This window comes from Callithrix jacchus, chromosome 11 (genome assembly GCF_049354715.1).
Source record: "Callithrix jacchus isolate 240 chromosome 11, calJac240_pri, whole genome shotgun sequence".
NCBI classification, from domain to species: Eukaryota; Metazoa; Chordata; class Mammalia; order Primates; family Cebidae; genus Callithrix; species Callithrix jacchus.
Genome location: NC_133512.1, coordinates 39,582,444 through 39,600,079, shown reverse-complemented (window position 1 = coordinate 39,600,079; position 17,636 = coordinate 39,582,444). Strand labels below are relative to the sequence as shown.

Here is a 17,636-nt window from a genome sequence, read left to right as displayed (position 1 = left end):
TTGGCAGTGATCCAAGCTAAATTTATAGACTGGAAGAAATATGGGCCTTCCATTGTTCTCCTTTTCACCTTTCTGGGATTTCTTTTGTGTCTATGAGAGTGTGTGAGTGTAAATTTATCATTTTACTGACACAAGTGTAAATAACCATTGAGGAGATCCAGTTAAAGAATTTTCACTTTGGATCTTCTCTGGTCTTTCCAAACTTTCACCTAAACCTGCACCAAGAGTGAATTTTTCTTCTCTCTCTGTAGGATGTTGATGTCATCAAATAAGAAGTTGTTCTTGAAAATTAATCATGCTAGTTTAACAGCTGACATGCATGTTTGCCAGCTAGGTGCAACTCCCCAAATCCTGTCCTTCCCCTGACTCGGAGTCTTCTTTTTGGGACATGATCTGAGAAAGTGTGATCATATATGTTGTTTCTCTTCATTCCATGACTGGCAGTGGGGGAGCAAAAAGAATCTCAGAAGTATATGAGACTTCAGTTTTGTGTGTGTGCCTGATGCACTGTGTTGGCTGGAGATCCCAGCAAATCCCTCTCCTCCCCTCCCCACCATATCTGACCATTGAAAATCTGTCTTGTTTTCACAGAATGGGTTTGCTGTTGTGAGGCCCCCTGGCCATCATGCTGAAGAATCCACAGCCATGTAAGTACCAGGGACTGTTGCCCATCTCCAGGCACCACAGTTCTTGGCGGTCACCTGCCCCGTGCATGTTTCTCAAGCCTCTAATTGTTAGCAGATGGACCGAAAAACTTGCGAGGTACTCCCAGAAGCAGATTTATGGCTTCAGAGATCATATAGCATTAAAAAAAAGTTCTGAACATTATTTATAATGGTTTTCCTGGATGATTTGCTTTCTTATTTCTCTGTTCTTCTCTATTCCACAGGGGGTTCTGCTTTTTTAATTCAGTTGCAATTACCGCCAAATATTTGAGAGACCAACTAAATATAAGCAAGATACTGATTGTAGATCTGGTATGTATTCCTGGCCAGAGCTGCATTTTCAGTGACTCTAGATAAAAAGGAGTGGATTTGTATTTCTCTGTTAGGTTTTCTTGCTTTTAGCACTTGAAAACAACTGAAGGGTGTGTTTCCTTTGAATGTGGAAACTCATTAAATTCAGGATTGTAGTTCTGAAACCATAAACATTCACATTTCACTTTCATGGTGTTAACTGCAATTTAATGAGAAGAAGGCGCAGATCAGGGCAACTTTTATGATCCTTAAATGAATTGATACTTCCACAGTTAAAATAACCCAACAGAACCTGAATTTACTTTTCCCTGCAGAATATGGACTCGATAGTCAGATGTGCTGGAAAGAATGCTGTTGCTTTGGTAACCAATTGGCCACTTCCCCTGGTCAGCAATCATGTTGCTTGTTGTGCAACAGTGGTATTATTAAAACAAGTCAGCATGTCACTCTTACTAAAAAGATCTCCAATCTCAGATGCCAGTTTGGGATGATCCCTTGCAGAAACCCTGAATGATTGAAAGTTAGAGACATTAGATTCATCTTATATTTTAACATGATGCATTCTTACACAATAAAGTATAATTTGTTTAACAAATGATTTGTTTAAAAGCAGATGACACTTGGCATATTGTCCACAGTATATTCATGAATAATGAGCTGGAGATCTGCCGCATACAAAAAGGACCAACCCAGAAAAGGGCAAAAGAGAAGTGAATGGTGATTTATGAGCCCAGTTTTCAGTTTGCCTCCAGTTCACAAGGAGGTGTAATAGGTTGTCTGACAAAGCATAGACAGGAAATGAACCCTGGCATCCAAACCGAACCTGGTACATCTGTACTTAATTAATTTTTGCAGGTGATAAAAGATTTAAAGGCAAAATATGCTAAAGGTTTTTTTTTGAAGTGCAAGCCTTAATAGTCTAAATCTTGTTCATATCTGCACTCATAATTAAATCTTATTGAAAGTCATGGCCTCACCCTCCAGCCTTCAAATTCAGTTAAGCAGGCACACCATAGGGTTGAGAGAGCACAACAAACAAAACCATGTGAAGAAATGCTTAGTTAAGTTACAATGAAGATAAAAGAAATGGAAGAACAATACCCATTTTTGTGCTTCACTAGAATGAATGTTTTTCACACACTATATTGAAGGATTCCTGCAAGTACTTGGGAGTGAAGAATATTGAAACCCAACTATCCATGTATTTTCCAAACACACCTAAGTCTCAGTGTAGGTCATAGTTCACCATTAAAGAAATGGGTTGAAGGCCTAGATATACTATACCAGCAAGATGTCACAATTTTACAAAAATGAAGACGTCAGTACCCATTTTCTCACTCATATGCAAAATGGCAGTTAAAATAATTGTTACTGTTCTGCATAATTTGTAAAATATTAAAATTTTAAAAATAGTATGTTCCTGGTTCTCTAAGTTCTTTGCCAGAAAGCTAAGCTAGAAACTTAAAGAAAGGATAGCAGATAAAGAGCAAAGATTCTGGGGAAAGAATTTTTCTAAGCTTTCTAAATCTGTCAAAATTTTGTAAGAAGGTGATTGGTCAACTGTTTGTCTTATCCTTAAGGATCATTTAGTGTCTACTTTCTAAAGAATCTCCTCTGCTACCATTTTATGGTTATAAGATGATAGTCAAACACTATTAAGAGTCCCCTTTGAAAACACATTTGTGATGTCTAAACTCAAAAATAGTGAATTGTACAAGAGAATTGAAAGCTAAAATGCCTCCCTTGTGATAAATGGATACTTTGTATGTCAGAGGATTTATATGTAAAGTTTTGTTTTTGTACATTAATACAGTATAGGAATAAAAGACTGCTGGAAAAATCGATACGATTTATAAAATAAGTTACTTGGTAGCTCCAAGGAGTTTCCTGTAAGCTTCCTGGCCTTTGATTATGTATTTGCTCCATTATCCAATCATAAAGGATACTGATTTCCCAACAGGCTGTACTAGATGAGAAGTTTTTGCTTCAAATTCTCTAAATATATGGAGTTCTGTCCAAAGGGTTGCCTCTGAGATCACCACCAGCCCACATATTCTTACTTTCAAGTCTTCCAAATTCTGCAGCTGCAGGACTACTTTGAGGAAATTCCTGTTTCTTCCAGCTGCTGAGAAGGAAGTTTTAAAGTGCCACGTGGCCTTGAGACATCCGTTCTCCCTGGCTGACAGGTCTATTCTGCAAGTTAGCAATGAAAAAGAGGTGAAGGTTATTTAATAGCAACACACATACACACACATACTCACTCACACACATACACAAAACAAAACAAAAAAACACTTTATTCCTGCATATCCCCAAAGTCATTGTTAGCTGGGGTGTGTGAACTAACTCCACAAATTATGGCACCAATAGATGGCAAAGGTACTCCTTTGTCTGGCAGTTTCAGCATTTTTATATGCTTAGTAAATACAGAGCTAGAGTTCTAATTCACCTCCTACTTTGTGTCACAGCCAATTTCAGCAGTGTTGAGTATTTTAGGTAAGAATGATTCCAGTTGATCTGTGGAGCTCATTTATTCCATTTTTGTTTATGAGTGAGATCCCAAACATATTCAGACTGGTGTTGAGAGGGAGCAGGTGTACTTGCTTTTCAACTTGCAAAAGACTGGCCATTGTGTTCAGGGGATTAACTTGTCCTATGAGTAACACCGTATGACTCAGGTAGCTTTTAGGTAATGTGACTTTTATTTTGACAAAAATGCTTTTTAGGCTGTCTTTGTAAAGGGAAAGTTAATTCAAATGTCCTGAGATTTGGCAAAATTGCATTGTTGATCAAGTACATTAAGAGCTTTATTACAAGTTTCTGTACTAAATAACTAGGAGTGATAACATTAGCTGGTAGAATATATGATTTATTCAAAGCTATTTTAACCTAATAGTGAAAATATACAGGTTCTAAATCCTTGTACAGCATCAGTGTTTGTGGTATGCTTTTTAACCAGTAAAATATTGAAATGATTTTCAGCATTTCCCCACATATCTGAGATACAAGGTCTATTTTGGGGCTTTTAATGATTCATTTTATTTCATTTCTCTAGTAATTTCTCACAATCATCAAAAATTTTCTTATCTTAGTTTATTATATATTTGTTGCCATGCAAAAGCAAGCCTCAGATCATAACTGACCAATCAGTACTTTGAATATTTTACAACAAGAAAAACAAGACAAAACAAAACAAAACAAAACAAAAACCAATGATATTCTTAAGGCTATACTGTAAGTTGTATCAAACAAAAGACATAATTGAATTTAACCTTTATCAGTAAATATTTGGTGAATATGAATACAGAATCAAGAATTACCATAGTAGAATGGATTTATGTATTTTAATAATAATGTCTGTTGAAAATCTTACACTGTGGCAGGATTTTATTTCTTACTCAGAAATTTATGCAGTGTAAGTACCCAACACATTTTTCAAGAACAAATAACTTTATATCTGAGAGAACATATCATTTTATATTTAATTGTTTTAAGTAAACATTTACAGTGTCCCTAGAGAGACAAAAGTAATCAAAACAATATTTTTCTGCTGTTCGAATTGTGGATGAATTTATGCTCAGCCCAAATGTGTCTTGGAACTGATTAAAATTACTGCTGTATAAGGGAAATGCAAATATCCCCTTAATGTTGTTTTTCAAAATACTTTATCTGTGCATTTTCTAGATATCCAGTAGACACAAAACACAAAAGACATTGTGGCTTTAATTGTTCATCCTTGTTTACATAAAGAAAAATAGTTTTGCTATGACCTCCATCCTTTCCTTGGGATAGTCAGAAACCCAAGAATTAATACTCTTTGACTAAGTTATGTTTTTTTCCCGATGATATATGTCTTTAGCTGAAGCAGCTTTCTGGAATGATATGTGTCTGCCCCAACATTGTAATTTATTTATTAATTTTGGATTTGTGTAACATTCAAAAAGGCGAAAGGACTATTGTATGTCTACCACATGGATGGCAAGCTCAATGCAGGTTTTCAGAATTCACCAAAATGAGGCTATGATAGTGTCTAGTGAAGGAGTGCTGGGCTGGAGATTGGTTTGAAGACAGGTCATGTAAACTTCCTAAGGAGCAATAATGACTGATAACTTACCTTAAAGGTTTGCCAAGAGGATCAAAAAGATTCTGAATGTAAGTTTCAGTTAACTGTATAGGTTAAGAGTTTGACCCTTGGAATAGGAAGTAGATCAAGACCTAGTCTTGCAACTTATTTCCTGTATAGTATTAGTAACTGAAATTCTCTGAGCCCCAGTTTACTTGCCTTTTAATTATTAAATAATCCATACAAGATAATTACATAGTGTCTGACTTAAAAATTGTAGGAATCATTGTTGACACTAGTGTTATTCTTATTGTATATCTTACTAATATAAAGTAAGTATGTAGTTACAAGTTTTTAAAACTTTTAAATAACAGAACTAGAAACTATATAAGTTTAAAGTACAGAAGCAATATTCTATTGAATACAAATATATAAATTATTCATGTTTGTAGTGGCTCTTTTTTTATTCAGAAAATATTATGAGGCATATTAATTGAGTTTATTTTTTTTTTTACACCTGAGGTCTTTCAGTGAAGACATTCAAAATAATGCTATTAGTTCTACTGGCATTTTCATTTCTTATTTCAGTTCTAGCATGGATCTGTATCATACAACAGTGAGAAAAAGAACTTCAAGTTTTATATCAGGCTATTGTTTTTTCTTTTGAGTGGGGAACAGGACTGGTATAGGGAAAGGAAAAAAGAGCAGGAAGAAGGCTGTAAAGAAAGCAATGATATAATATTGAAATTAGGCAGATTGCACAAGATTGCATAAAACCTCATGCCATCTTTCTTCTTTGGCCCAAATAATTTAAGAGCTAATGAGCTCATGCTCCTGTGTCTTCGACTCTTGTGTTACCATGTTACCAACATGAAATATGAAGTACTTTTTGCATCTGGCTTCTCTTTTGAAGTGATTCTAACTGCGGAGGGATTGCTAACTGAACTGAATGCTTCAAGAAAGCCAATTTATTCAGCTGGTTGTAAAGCCTTTGACCTTAATGGTGGGACTTGGCAAATCAATGCATACACGTATGTTTAGTGTTCTGTCAAGAATTGTGAAAATGCTCTGTAAGCCATAGATCCTTCTGCAAAATACTAGTTTGTAGTTTAGTTTAAACATTAGTCTTTTTTCAGAGGCCAAAGAGGCTAGTTAATTAAGCCTGAGGGGTTATGAACTGTTGGCAGTTAATAAGTCATAAAATTCCTCCATAAAACAGGATGCGAGATTCCATCACTGAAGCAAAGAGTACAAAGAGCCGGTGTATAAATATCTAATTGTACCAAAGGACTGGGCTTTCTCAATGACTGCTCATCTGGAGTCTCCAGGGCATGCTCGCTGTGGTTTCCTGATTTTTAGAAGCCAGTTTAAAAAATGAGTGCATTAAAGGGTAATTTGCCTGAAAGTTCAGGAAGTAAAGGGGGTGGTGTGGAAGCAGGCTGAATGGGAGAAAGAAAAGAGGAACATAGTGAGAAGACAGAAAATGAGAAAGAAAGTGGAGTAGAAAGACAAGTAACTAGAAATCGGAAAGGTTGTCTCCACACAAAGTTAGACATCACTGTATTTGTCGTCTGTTTTCTTTTCCTGTAGGATGTTCACCATGGAAACGGTACCCAGCAGGCCTTTTATGCTGACCCCAGCATCCTGTACATTTCACTCCATCGCTATGATGAAGGGAACTTTTTCCCTGGCAGTGGAGCCCCAAATGAGGTTCGATTTATTTCTTTAGAGCCCCACTTTTATTTGTATCTTTCAGGTAATTGCATTGCATGATTACCCCTAATTTTCTTGTCCTTTGCTGGTGTTTTAAATTACATGAGATTACTGAATTGTCCCATGGGACCAAGAACCAGTGTAGAACAAGTGCATAACCCAGAGCACTGTTTGTCAGGGAAGGTTGGGCTGATTTGGTATGTTGTTTGATGTTTATTTCAAGAGCCCGCATGTGCTTGTTTTCCTGTCTTCTTGCTTTCTTCCATTTGCCCTCTTCTCTGCCCATTGTGGTGTGTATTTCTCTTCCCAGGTTGGAACAGGCCTTGGAGAAGGGTACAATATAAATATTGCCTGGACAGGTGGCCTCGATCCTCCGATGGGAGATGTTGAGTACCTGGAAGCATTCAGGTTGGTACTTCTTTCTCTCTGAAAGTGACAAATTGGAAAATAAATGTCCATTGAAATAACACCAAATATGAAAGAGAAATGTAAATTTCTAATTAAGGTAAATTATTGCTCAAAGACACAGAGGAATATTTCTAAGAAGAAAAGATATATCAAGAACTAGTTTTAGTTATACAGGTATATTGGCCAATGGACTATTTTCCCCATTCCTGCCCAAATGAGGAGAAAAAAAGATTTTATTACCAAATAGTTCTGTCTGGAAAATTCTGCCTATGTTAACATATGATGTGATTTTTATAGTAGACATTAGCATATTAATTGCCCTGAAAAGTCCTTCATTACCTATTTAATTTTGTTGAACAAGCGTTTCCCAAATTTCATTGGACCACGGAATCACTTTTAACAAAGCACCATTTAGCATTCTTGGTTCTGAGGAGCTCACTCACTTTGAGAACATTGGCCTAGGCGATCTCATTTGATATTAGGGTAAATGACTTTTAAATGTTTTTCCTTTAACATTAAAACATCAACTAATTAATTGACTGCTTCCAGTTTCTCTGAAACAAAATTTATAAAATGTAACATTAAATAAAATGCGTTCACATAGCATTCTGCTTTTGTCTAAGCAAGTAACTTAATATAAATAAGAAAAACAAAGGGTTTTCTTTAAGAGAATTTTAAAAACAAGTATTTCTTCTCTGGAATTTAGAAAATACTGGTTTAAACATAGTCTTTTTTCAGAAGCTGATAAGTCCAGTTAATTAAACCTGAGGGACCCCCATTGCAAGATTTTAGGAAGAGGTTTTAGCCTATTAGTAATGCATAATTTCTTGAATTTTTGATTGAGTTGAAAACAAAACAACCACATGAAAAAAAACGTACAGGTGTTGATAGTTTTGAAATTTGCCATTGATAAGTTCCCATGAAGAAAATCCTGTTGATATATTTGAAACTTAAGGAAATAATGGGAATTTTTTAATATATACGTTATCGCACTTTAGGTTCTGGGATACATGTGCAGAATATGCAGGATTGTTGCATAGGTACATATATGGCAATGTGATTTGCTGCCTCCATCCCCCCATCACCTATATCTGGCATTTCTCCCCACAATATCCTTCCCTAACCTCCCTACCCCTCACTGTCCCTCATCTATTTCCCCCCTACAAACCCCAGTGTGTGATGCTCCCCTCCCTATGTCCATGTGTTATTGTTCAACACCCGCCTATGAGTAAAAGCATGCGGTGTGTGATTTTCTGTTCTTGTGTCAGTTTGCTGAGAATGATGGTTTCCAGATTCATTCATGTCCCTACAAAGGACACGAACTCATCATTTTTTATGGCTGCATAGTATTCCATGGTATATGTGTGCCACATTTTCCTTGTCCAGTCTATCATAGATGGGCATTTGGGTTGGTTCCAGGTCTTTGCTACTATAAACAGTGCCGCAGTGAACATACATGTGCATGTGTCTTTATAATAGAACAATTAATAATCCTTTGGATATATACCCAGTAATGGGATTGCTGGGTCAAATGGAATTTCTATTTCTAGGACCTTGAGGAATCGTCACACTGTCTTCCACAATGGTTGAACTAATTTACACTCCAACCAACAGTGCAAAAGTGTTCCTATTTCTCCACATCCTCTCCAGCATCTGTTGTCTCCAGATTTTTTAATAATTGCCATTCTAACTGGCCTGAGATGGTATCTCAATGTAGTTTTAATTTGCATTTCTCTAATGACCAGTGATGATGAGCATTGTTTTGTATGTTTCTTGGCCTCATAAATGTCTTCTTTTGAAAAGTGTCTGTTCATCTCCTTTGCCCACTTTTGAATGGGCTTGTTTGTTTTTTTTCTTGTAAATCTGTTTTAGTTCTTTGTAGATTCTCGATATGAGCACTTGGTCAGATGGATAGATTGAAAAATTTTTTCCCATTCTGTTGGTTGCTGGTTAACTCTAGTGATTGTTTCTTTTGCTGTACAGAAGCTCTGGAGTTTAATTAGATCCCATTTGTCTATTTTGGCTTTTGTTGCCAATGCTTTTGGTATTTCAGTCATGAATTCCTTGCCTGTGACCTGAATGGTTTTGCCTAGGTTTTCTTCTAGGGTTTTTAATGGTGTTAGGTCTTATGTTTGAAGTCTTTACTCTATCTGGAGTTAATTTTAGTGTAAGCAGTCAGAAAGGGGTGGGTTTCTTTTGTCCTGTGTGTCATGGATACTACTTTATCTCATTTGAAGTACATTTCTCATGAAAATCAGGTCCAGGAAACATGATATAAAACAGCTATTTAAAAAATACATTTAAAATAAATATATTTTGCTTGGTATTCAAGGTACAAAGAAAAATTCTACCCACATTTTGGAATGTGTACTTTGGAAAAAAATATACACAAAGGCATCCACAATGTTGTAGGAAAAAAAATGGCTGGAATAAATTTATCTATTGTAAACTTGGGTTGTCTGTGAAGATATTTTGCTTTAATTAGGAGCAAAAGAAAAAATTATGTTAAAAAAGTAGAAGTTTTAATGTTATCAATTCTCTTTTTTAACATCACAAATATTACATTTGCAAATTTCACAAACATTAATATCTTGTAAGAATTTTAATGGGATAATAGACTTCAATTTTATGTTACATATGAATTTATCTGTCTGCCTTCCAAGTTAACCTGGTAACTTGCATGATGCACATTAAATTCTCAATCTTACTGCAGCATATAATCTGATCCACTAACTTTAATGAAAAATTCATAGATGTTTAAAATTATTATAATTCTATTTTACTATAGCTTTACATAAAAATAAATCATGTGTGCACAGCAGTAAAAGGCAATTTCTATTTTGTGCCTTTGTTTTCACATCAGAAAGTGAGTGGTGTGAGATTTTTTCTTAAGAACCTCTTTGAACTCAACCATTTAATTAAATAATGTAAAAGCAGATACTAAGTGCACATATTGTTTTTTGATTTAAATGGTAACTGAATTAAGTACTCCTGAATGTGGTCAACTGTTCTCAAGAATGGCACCTTCCCTTTGCCTGGAAGGTAGACACTTTATATTAGCAAACTTTTCTAAGCTTCCCAGTGTGTCTCCTTTACTTGAGTTTAATTAGAGAAGTAGAATTATTTAGCTAGGCTGCAGAAATTTGAACTTCTGGCTTTCAATGTCCATATTTATTTAAGAATCAGATTTAATTTATAATAATCCAGCCACTTTTGAATTATCCCTTGTCTGCTCTTCATCATTTATAACAAGAAGTACTTGTAAATTTGTTATGGATAGGTCAAACAGGTAAGCCATTCATTTCAAAAATCATCATTGAACACACATTACATGCCAGGCACTGTGGTAAGAACTTGGAATTCAGAGCTGTTGCTACTTTCGGGGATCGTTATACAAGTCATACTTACTGTTCTAGAGAACTGAAGTGCTTAGAGCAGATAAAATGATTAACTTGTCTTGGTTTCAAGAAAGGTTCAATCAAGTATTGTTCAATGTGTGCTCCTAAAGATGAGTGGGAATTTTAAGGGAGAAAAAGGAAATTGGAGTCAGGAAGGATTCATACTGACTAAGCAGAAAGGGTAGACTGTGAAATGCATGGAGTCATGAAATGATCTTTCTCTGTTGGCTCAAGAACATGATGGTGGGATTGGAAGAAAGAAAGTGAATTTTGCATTGTAAACTCTTATGCAGACAAAAGATAGCCTATCTATATACGTATACACTCCTTTGCCAATTTGGGCTTAGTCAGACAGACTCCCAAATAATTTTTAATGTAGTATTATTTTCTAAGCTTATCCTTAATACAATTCTTGTTTCCTAGTATTGAACCAGAGGAGCTTTTCGGCATGTGTGTGTGGGTGCCAGAAATGGAGGTGGGGGGAAAGAGCAAATGGTTCCTTTTCTTTTTTCTTAGTTTTTAATTGTTTCTGGACTGTCATAAGTATCTTTTGAAGGAAAGCCTCTCTCCTTGTCAAGATACATTTATAGTGGGACATAAGATGGCTGCTTAGTTTACCAGCCAGAATTTGTCATATATATTGCCTTTGTGCTTTCTATTATGTGCTTTTTCTATGGCAAAAAAAAAAAACATAGACAAATCAAACATTTCACATATACTATAAGCTTTAATATAACATTAAAAATAGAATAGAATAACCAAATTATTTAAAATGACTAGTTATTTCTTCCAAGCAGTTGTCATTCATCTCTGAAATAATTGAAGGGTATACTTAAGATTCTTCACGAGCATTCTTAAAATATTCAGTATCAAATGTCTTTTATGTTCAACTAAGATACATTTCCAAGGTTACAATTGTATAAAATAATTATGACTATTTTTATTGAGGTCTTACATTCCAGGTCCTAAATTAGAAACTTTATAGACATTATAGCTAATTCTTAAGTGCTTTATATAAGTCACAGAACTACTAATTGGAAGGTCAATAATGTGAACTCAGTTTATGATACTGTAATCTATGCTCCTTTTGTCACACCACATTGCTACTCTCTTCTTTTATGACTTAAAATACTCAGGAGTAATAAAGCACAGTGACTTTTTACCAAAGTGTAAGACTTTCGTGCCTACATAGCCTCCCAACCTAAGGCACAAATACCTAGTGAAGAACATGGCAGAGAAGAGCTATTGAATGGTATTTGGTTGAGTGAGTCAGTAAATGAATGAATGAATCAGAGAAGAAAAGGGAATAATGTTGGCAATAGGAGCATTGTCAAGCTGAAATATTAAGTGAACCTAGCAAAAGTCTGAGGGAACTACCTTGGCTTCTCAAAAACTATACTTTAAAAAGAACTCTGAACATTTACTCATTTTATTATAAGAATGTCAGACTTCTCTTTATTCAACAAATCTTTTGTTGAATTCCTGCTAAGCAGTCTGTGTTTCAGTCATTTCAAAACGACGTTTCAATGGTTTTATACTCTCCACAGTCCATCGATGGGAATTGGGTACATCATATTTTCTAAAGACTAATTCTTTAATATTACTGCAAATGTTAAAGTGGTTATGTCAGACCATTTAAATGGTTTGTTTATAGCAGGGAAGAGACAGTATGAATCTCATGCTTCTGTTTAAATCTGAGAAAAGTATCTTCAAATGTTTAAAAAATAAGTAGTCATTTCCAATGAATATTAGTAGTCCCTGAAATTATGCCTATTTTATTGAATAAATAAACAAATGAGTGAATGGAGGACAATTCCCGTGTAGTGCATTTTAATTTCAAGGAAAGAAATATAAGCCCCTTAAATTTAGCAGGTTTTAATGAAATAATTAAAGTGACCCATTGATATATACTAAGGACTAGCTAAAGAAAGGTCATGGATCTGTTGATTTGGGTTCTTTAAATGCAAACAAGTTCTAATTTTAAAAATTGTCTTTTCAAGTCAGTATGTTGTGGTATGTAGCTACCTTTATTAATGTTTGTTATTGATGCGTATTTTTAATAGACAATGGATCTGTACATATCAGCTCTTTAGGGAAGTTCATCTCAGGGGAAAACTCTGATCCAGAAGGACTCGCCTGCACTGAGGCTGTCAGTAACCCAACTCAAAAGGGGACTTTGAGAGTTGTCTAGTAGAGGTAATACATATTTAGTCAAAATTTTGGCTATTATTGAAAACTACAGATTTTTATTTTATTTACTTCTGTAATAGCTTTATTTAATCAACATGCTATGTGCTTCTAAATTTAGGCTTTGCTAAAATATTTTGGACATATAATTAACTAGAATTTTTAGAAACTTAATCTTTTTGCTGCATAGCCAAAGCTGTTGAACCATTTGAGCATGTACAAGCAGCCTAGTTTCTATCTCTTTCTCCTGTCTTGAGTTCATATCTGTTTGCTTTAATGACATAAGCAAAATTAAAATCCATTAATACAAAACTGTGATTAGAAATCTGTCCAGATATCCTGTCTATTCTTAATTCACCAGTCAACGTGTCGATTCTGTTCCTGATGCTGAGTCTTTAATATAGGAATCATGGCTTCCTGCGATCCTTCTCTGCTTATAACAAAAATCCAAAAAGGACATTTAACTCAAGTGCAGAATGAAATAAAACCTTTTATAGTCATATCCATAGAGCAAGTTCTCCTTGGACAACTTGTTAGCAATGGTCAGCCTAGAGATTTCTTAGAATGTTTGGGTTTACCACAGAATGATAGTGGATAATTTGGGGCAGGGCTCATAAGTAAGTAAAATACTTTTTTTCTCTCATTCTTATTTTATAAAATATATCTTCATTATTCTGGCTAATTTTTAGAAGATTAACTTCTAAATATTCTTGTTATATGTATAAACTGAAAAAGAGTTTCTAAATTATATTTGAGAGATAAAATGGGACCATAAGTAAATATTTAGATTCACTCTTTTGGTAATGACAGCTAAGTAAATTCTGTTTTTTGGTTATTGTTTTTATTTTTTATATTTTCATTATAAGTGAATGCAAAATAATACCACTGTAAAAACAACAATATAATAATAATAACATAGTAAAAGAGAGTATTTCTTGAGGATTTAATTTTTGCTAGTCATTATTTAAAAAAATATCTTTACAAGTCCTTGAGTTAGGTGCTCTTGTTTTCCAGAAGCAGGTTACCATGCTTCTTGAGTTTTGGTAGGTTTCAGATGTAACACTGCTGGTATATGGTGATCAGGGATTCGTGACAGCAAGTGTGATTGTGGAAGCAGTACTTCATTGGTCCCATACCATACAGGAACTGTAGTTCCTGTGTCAAGAGGACAGGATAATAATACAATGGCATAATGAAAAAGCCTTGCAATGCATTTTAGTCTATTTAGCTTTGGCTTGGACATCTAAGCTATTAAGCAGCCAAAATTGAAAATTTAGACTTTCACTACTCTTGATATCTCCAAGCCACTTCTCCTATGTGCCTTCTCTTCATCTGACATAGTCAGAACCTATCAAATTAAATCCTTGGTTCTTTTTTTCCTTTTGATAACCATTCTAATTACAATGGGGATATAATTTTTTTCATCTTTGTTAAAAGAAATATTCATTTAGATTTTGTGGAAGGGATATATAATTGAACTTCAAAAATACCAAATTAAATTTTAATAGAATGTATGGTGATAAAAGAACTATTGGATTTAATTTTGAAATAAATCGTGATTTCATTGTCATCTAAAAGTCATATTCAATACTGTCAAATGATTTGGGATCTTATTTTGTCAATGAGAGCTGTGGTTGATGCTTCCTCAGACTTGCAATGAATTCTCAATTGTTAGTGACAAGTAACTATATTAAGCTCATGATATTATGTATTTTCCCAAGGATGTTGAAGACATTTTGAGAAAGAGGGTGGAGTTTCTTGAAACAATTTGCCAGTATGAAATACTGTACATATCAAATTGGCCCTACTACCATCTTTTCCAGACCATTTATCATACCTCACAAATCAAGCCCACATTTTTTCTTTCTGAAAGACTTGACTAATAAAGAAGATGTGGGCTTCAAATCTGAACTTGTCAGTCAATCTTAGTAACAAAGCAGTAGTGATTTTTATCTATTAATGTTTTATTTCAATAAAAAGCAATACATATGAATTTATTGCTAGTGTGAGCCAATTATTCATTGTCCAGATTCCATTCTATATTTTCAGTGTGTTGAGATGTTTCAAGAGGTTTTATCAAAGCTGGTCAGAAGAAAAACAAAATCCATAGGAATAAATTTGAGAAAGCTGTCAGTTCTATCTGCTCTTTAGCTTCAAAAATATAGTTTAAGGACATTTTTTTCTCCATCTGTTCAACATATTGTACCAATTTTCATCATCAAAAAATGACAATTTCTAGGTGTGTGTCTCTAGATACCCTTAGAATTTTTGCTCTTTGACCTTGAGAGTAAATTGATCTTATGCACACCTGTCTTCCTAGAGAAACTTGCAAACTTGATTTTTGAGCCAAGCATCAAAGAGATATGATATTATTAGACAATATAGAGCTCAGGTAAAAAGTCCAGGAGGTATCTTGAAGTGCTTGAAGTTTTGAAAGGGAAGTGATATCTGCAGTGAAGAACTATTTAAAGTAGATCAAATGCTACAACTTACTATTTATTATTATTTTTAAAAAGTCGGATCAGCTATAAAAATTTTAAGACAATATTTTTTCTCTGCCTTAGAATATTCTAAAGCCCAAAATTTTCAGAATCTGTATAGCAATTAAACAATTCCAAATAATGGGGACAAATTAAAAGGATGGCTATGTTTAATTCTTTTCTCTAGAAGTTCTCTCTAAGAAAACGGTAATTTGTATGCCTAAAAATGATTTGCTTTTATTTTCCAAATGAAACACTAAATTATATAACCCTTGCCTTGCACAAAATCCTCTCAATATATAATACTTTGAAATATCAGGAAATGAAATATTTTTATGGAATATTATTGTGGAGCATTGTCAGGCCAGAAATAGCAGATTTTTTGGACTGTCAAGGAGCTCACATCAATTCATTGACTTAAATAAGCTAATTTAGTAATAATGAAATTGTTCTGTAGTTAATGATGACGTGATATGGCCAGAATGGAAGGTAAATACAATTAATAAAGTATAGAATCACACTTTTTTTCAGAGCTCTAGTGAATATTTTAAAATTTGCTTCATTTACTGGTAAGGTAAAGCTCTTAAACAAATAAAAGTTACTTATTCTTTACTTCATTGAACTGTTGTTTATTAACCAAATTTCAGTGTCTTTGGGTCATAGAGTATTTTTTTTGAAATTGAACAATTACCTTCTTTTTCTATGATTTTACATCTGAAGTTTTCTACTACTAGATTTATTGAGATGACAATGTGAAAAAAAAAGGGATTGAATGTTTGTTTTAATATCTCATAAATATAAATTTATAGTCCCTTTTTGAGAATGTAATGGGCTTACTAGTATTGGAATTTATATATTGACTTTCACATGGAGGAATCACTCTCATGAAAACTTTGCTCACCTGAAGATCTGTTCAGATATTACATCTGAGGTGCAGAACTGAAGTTCACACTGTTTTCTTTCAGAAAGTTGTTCAAGTCTTTGCATGACAACAAATGTAAATGAATAGAACCAATCTTCCATTTTTCATCCCAATGATTTGATGTTGGATAGATGAAACTTATAAATCAACATCTGTTTTCATTTAGGCAGAAATTTAAACTTTTCTGGCACTATTCTAGAAGGGTAATGGCTTGTCCTTGTATCCATTACGAATCTGCTCATCTTTCTTGTGGGCACTGCAGTACTGGGTATTGGTTGTCTAAATATCTATTCCAAAGAGCAGCACTACTGTTGTAAAGCCATATGGAGGCTGGTGAGCTTATAGGAGGGTGACAAAACTTCTAATGGGAAGACTTAGCAAAATGGCATTTGTCCCATTGTCACTCATATCTCAACTTCAAAGTGGAGAGGAGAAGAGGGGAAGTAGATTATTCAGTCCACATTTAAGCACAGCAGAATTTTAAATCTATATCTTAATTTGAAGATATTTGGCATCCCAGAACACTGTGGAAAAGGCCATCAAGAAAATAACATGCACACATTATCTTTCCCATTAAAGAAACATATTGTTGCGCTTGAAAATAAAATGTTGGCTCACCTAGGATGTATATTTTTAGTTGATCCATAACACTTTTAAAATTAAAGCAATTCTGGAGTTAATGAAATGGACTGTTTCAGAAACAAAAGAACATTTTTACTGGAACAGAAGCCAAAACCAAATAAATGAAGAAGAGTTCATTCAAAACCAAGAGCAAGAATAGAACAGGCACAGATTTATAATTTGAAAGTTTTCTTACCCAAAGAGAGCTGGTTTCTTATTCTTCTGTATTTTTAGTTTCAGAAAGTCTCTTAGATTTAGAGTTGCCTCATTAGGCCTCTGATTTTGCTTTATATACCCATGTCCTCTCCCTTGTAGAAGTTTCTGACACTGTAAATTATTTTATGTTTCAGGATTTCTAAAATCAAAACAGCATTGGAGAAATTATTCAGTGATGGCTTCCTTTCTGATAAATATGACACCATAATAGTAGGTGAAAAAGACTGGAACAGAAATAATAAAATCTGGCGTGTGTCATATTTTACTGACTCAATTTCAATTAACTGATTAAATTCTAAATTATTCAGAGAACTGAAGTCTGACGAAAGTTTGTTAATATATACCATTTAGTTTGGTTTTTTGAGGATGTGACAGTTATAAAAATCAAATGATTATGTGTAGAATCAAAAAACAATGATATGAAAGAAGGATCACTCACCAGCTAATGTAATCTCAATTTTTTTTAATTAACAAATTAATATTATCTTGTCTCTCTTCTAAGTTATGCACACACATATACACATGCAGAAGGGGAGAGAGAGAGAGAGGGAGTTTGGCACAGTTCTCTAAACATGCTTTAGAAGAAACTAAAATATGAAGAAATCATCCCATTGTAAGAGCTGAGCATAAAATCTGCACCAAGCTTGAAGG

At 34.1% G+C, this 17,636-nt stretch overlaps 1 protein-coding gene across 31 annotated transcripts in view; it reads left to right on the top strand.

Moving 5' to 3' along the window:
- HDAC9 (histone deacetylase 9) overlaps positions 1 to 17,636 on the top strand; it is a 959,772-nt gene that overhangs the window by 778,014 nt on the left and 164,122 nt on the right. For all 31 annotated transcript variants that reach the window (XR_013523929.1, XM_078342579.1, XM_054237178.2 and 28 more), the window contains 4 exons: positions 592 to 647; positions 890 to 977; positions 6,631 to 6,750; positions 7,064 to 7,161. Coding sequence is in view for 30 of the 31 variants with exons in the window: in XM_078342579.1 (XP_078198705.1) it covers positions 592 to 647; positions 890 to 977; positions 6,631 to 6,750; positions 7,064 to 7,161 (362 nt within the window). In the remaining variant the exon portion in view is untranslated. The remainder of the gene's footprint in view (positions 1 to 591; positions 648 to 889; positions 978 to 6,630; positions 6,751 to 7,063; positions 7,162 to 17,636) is intronic.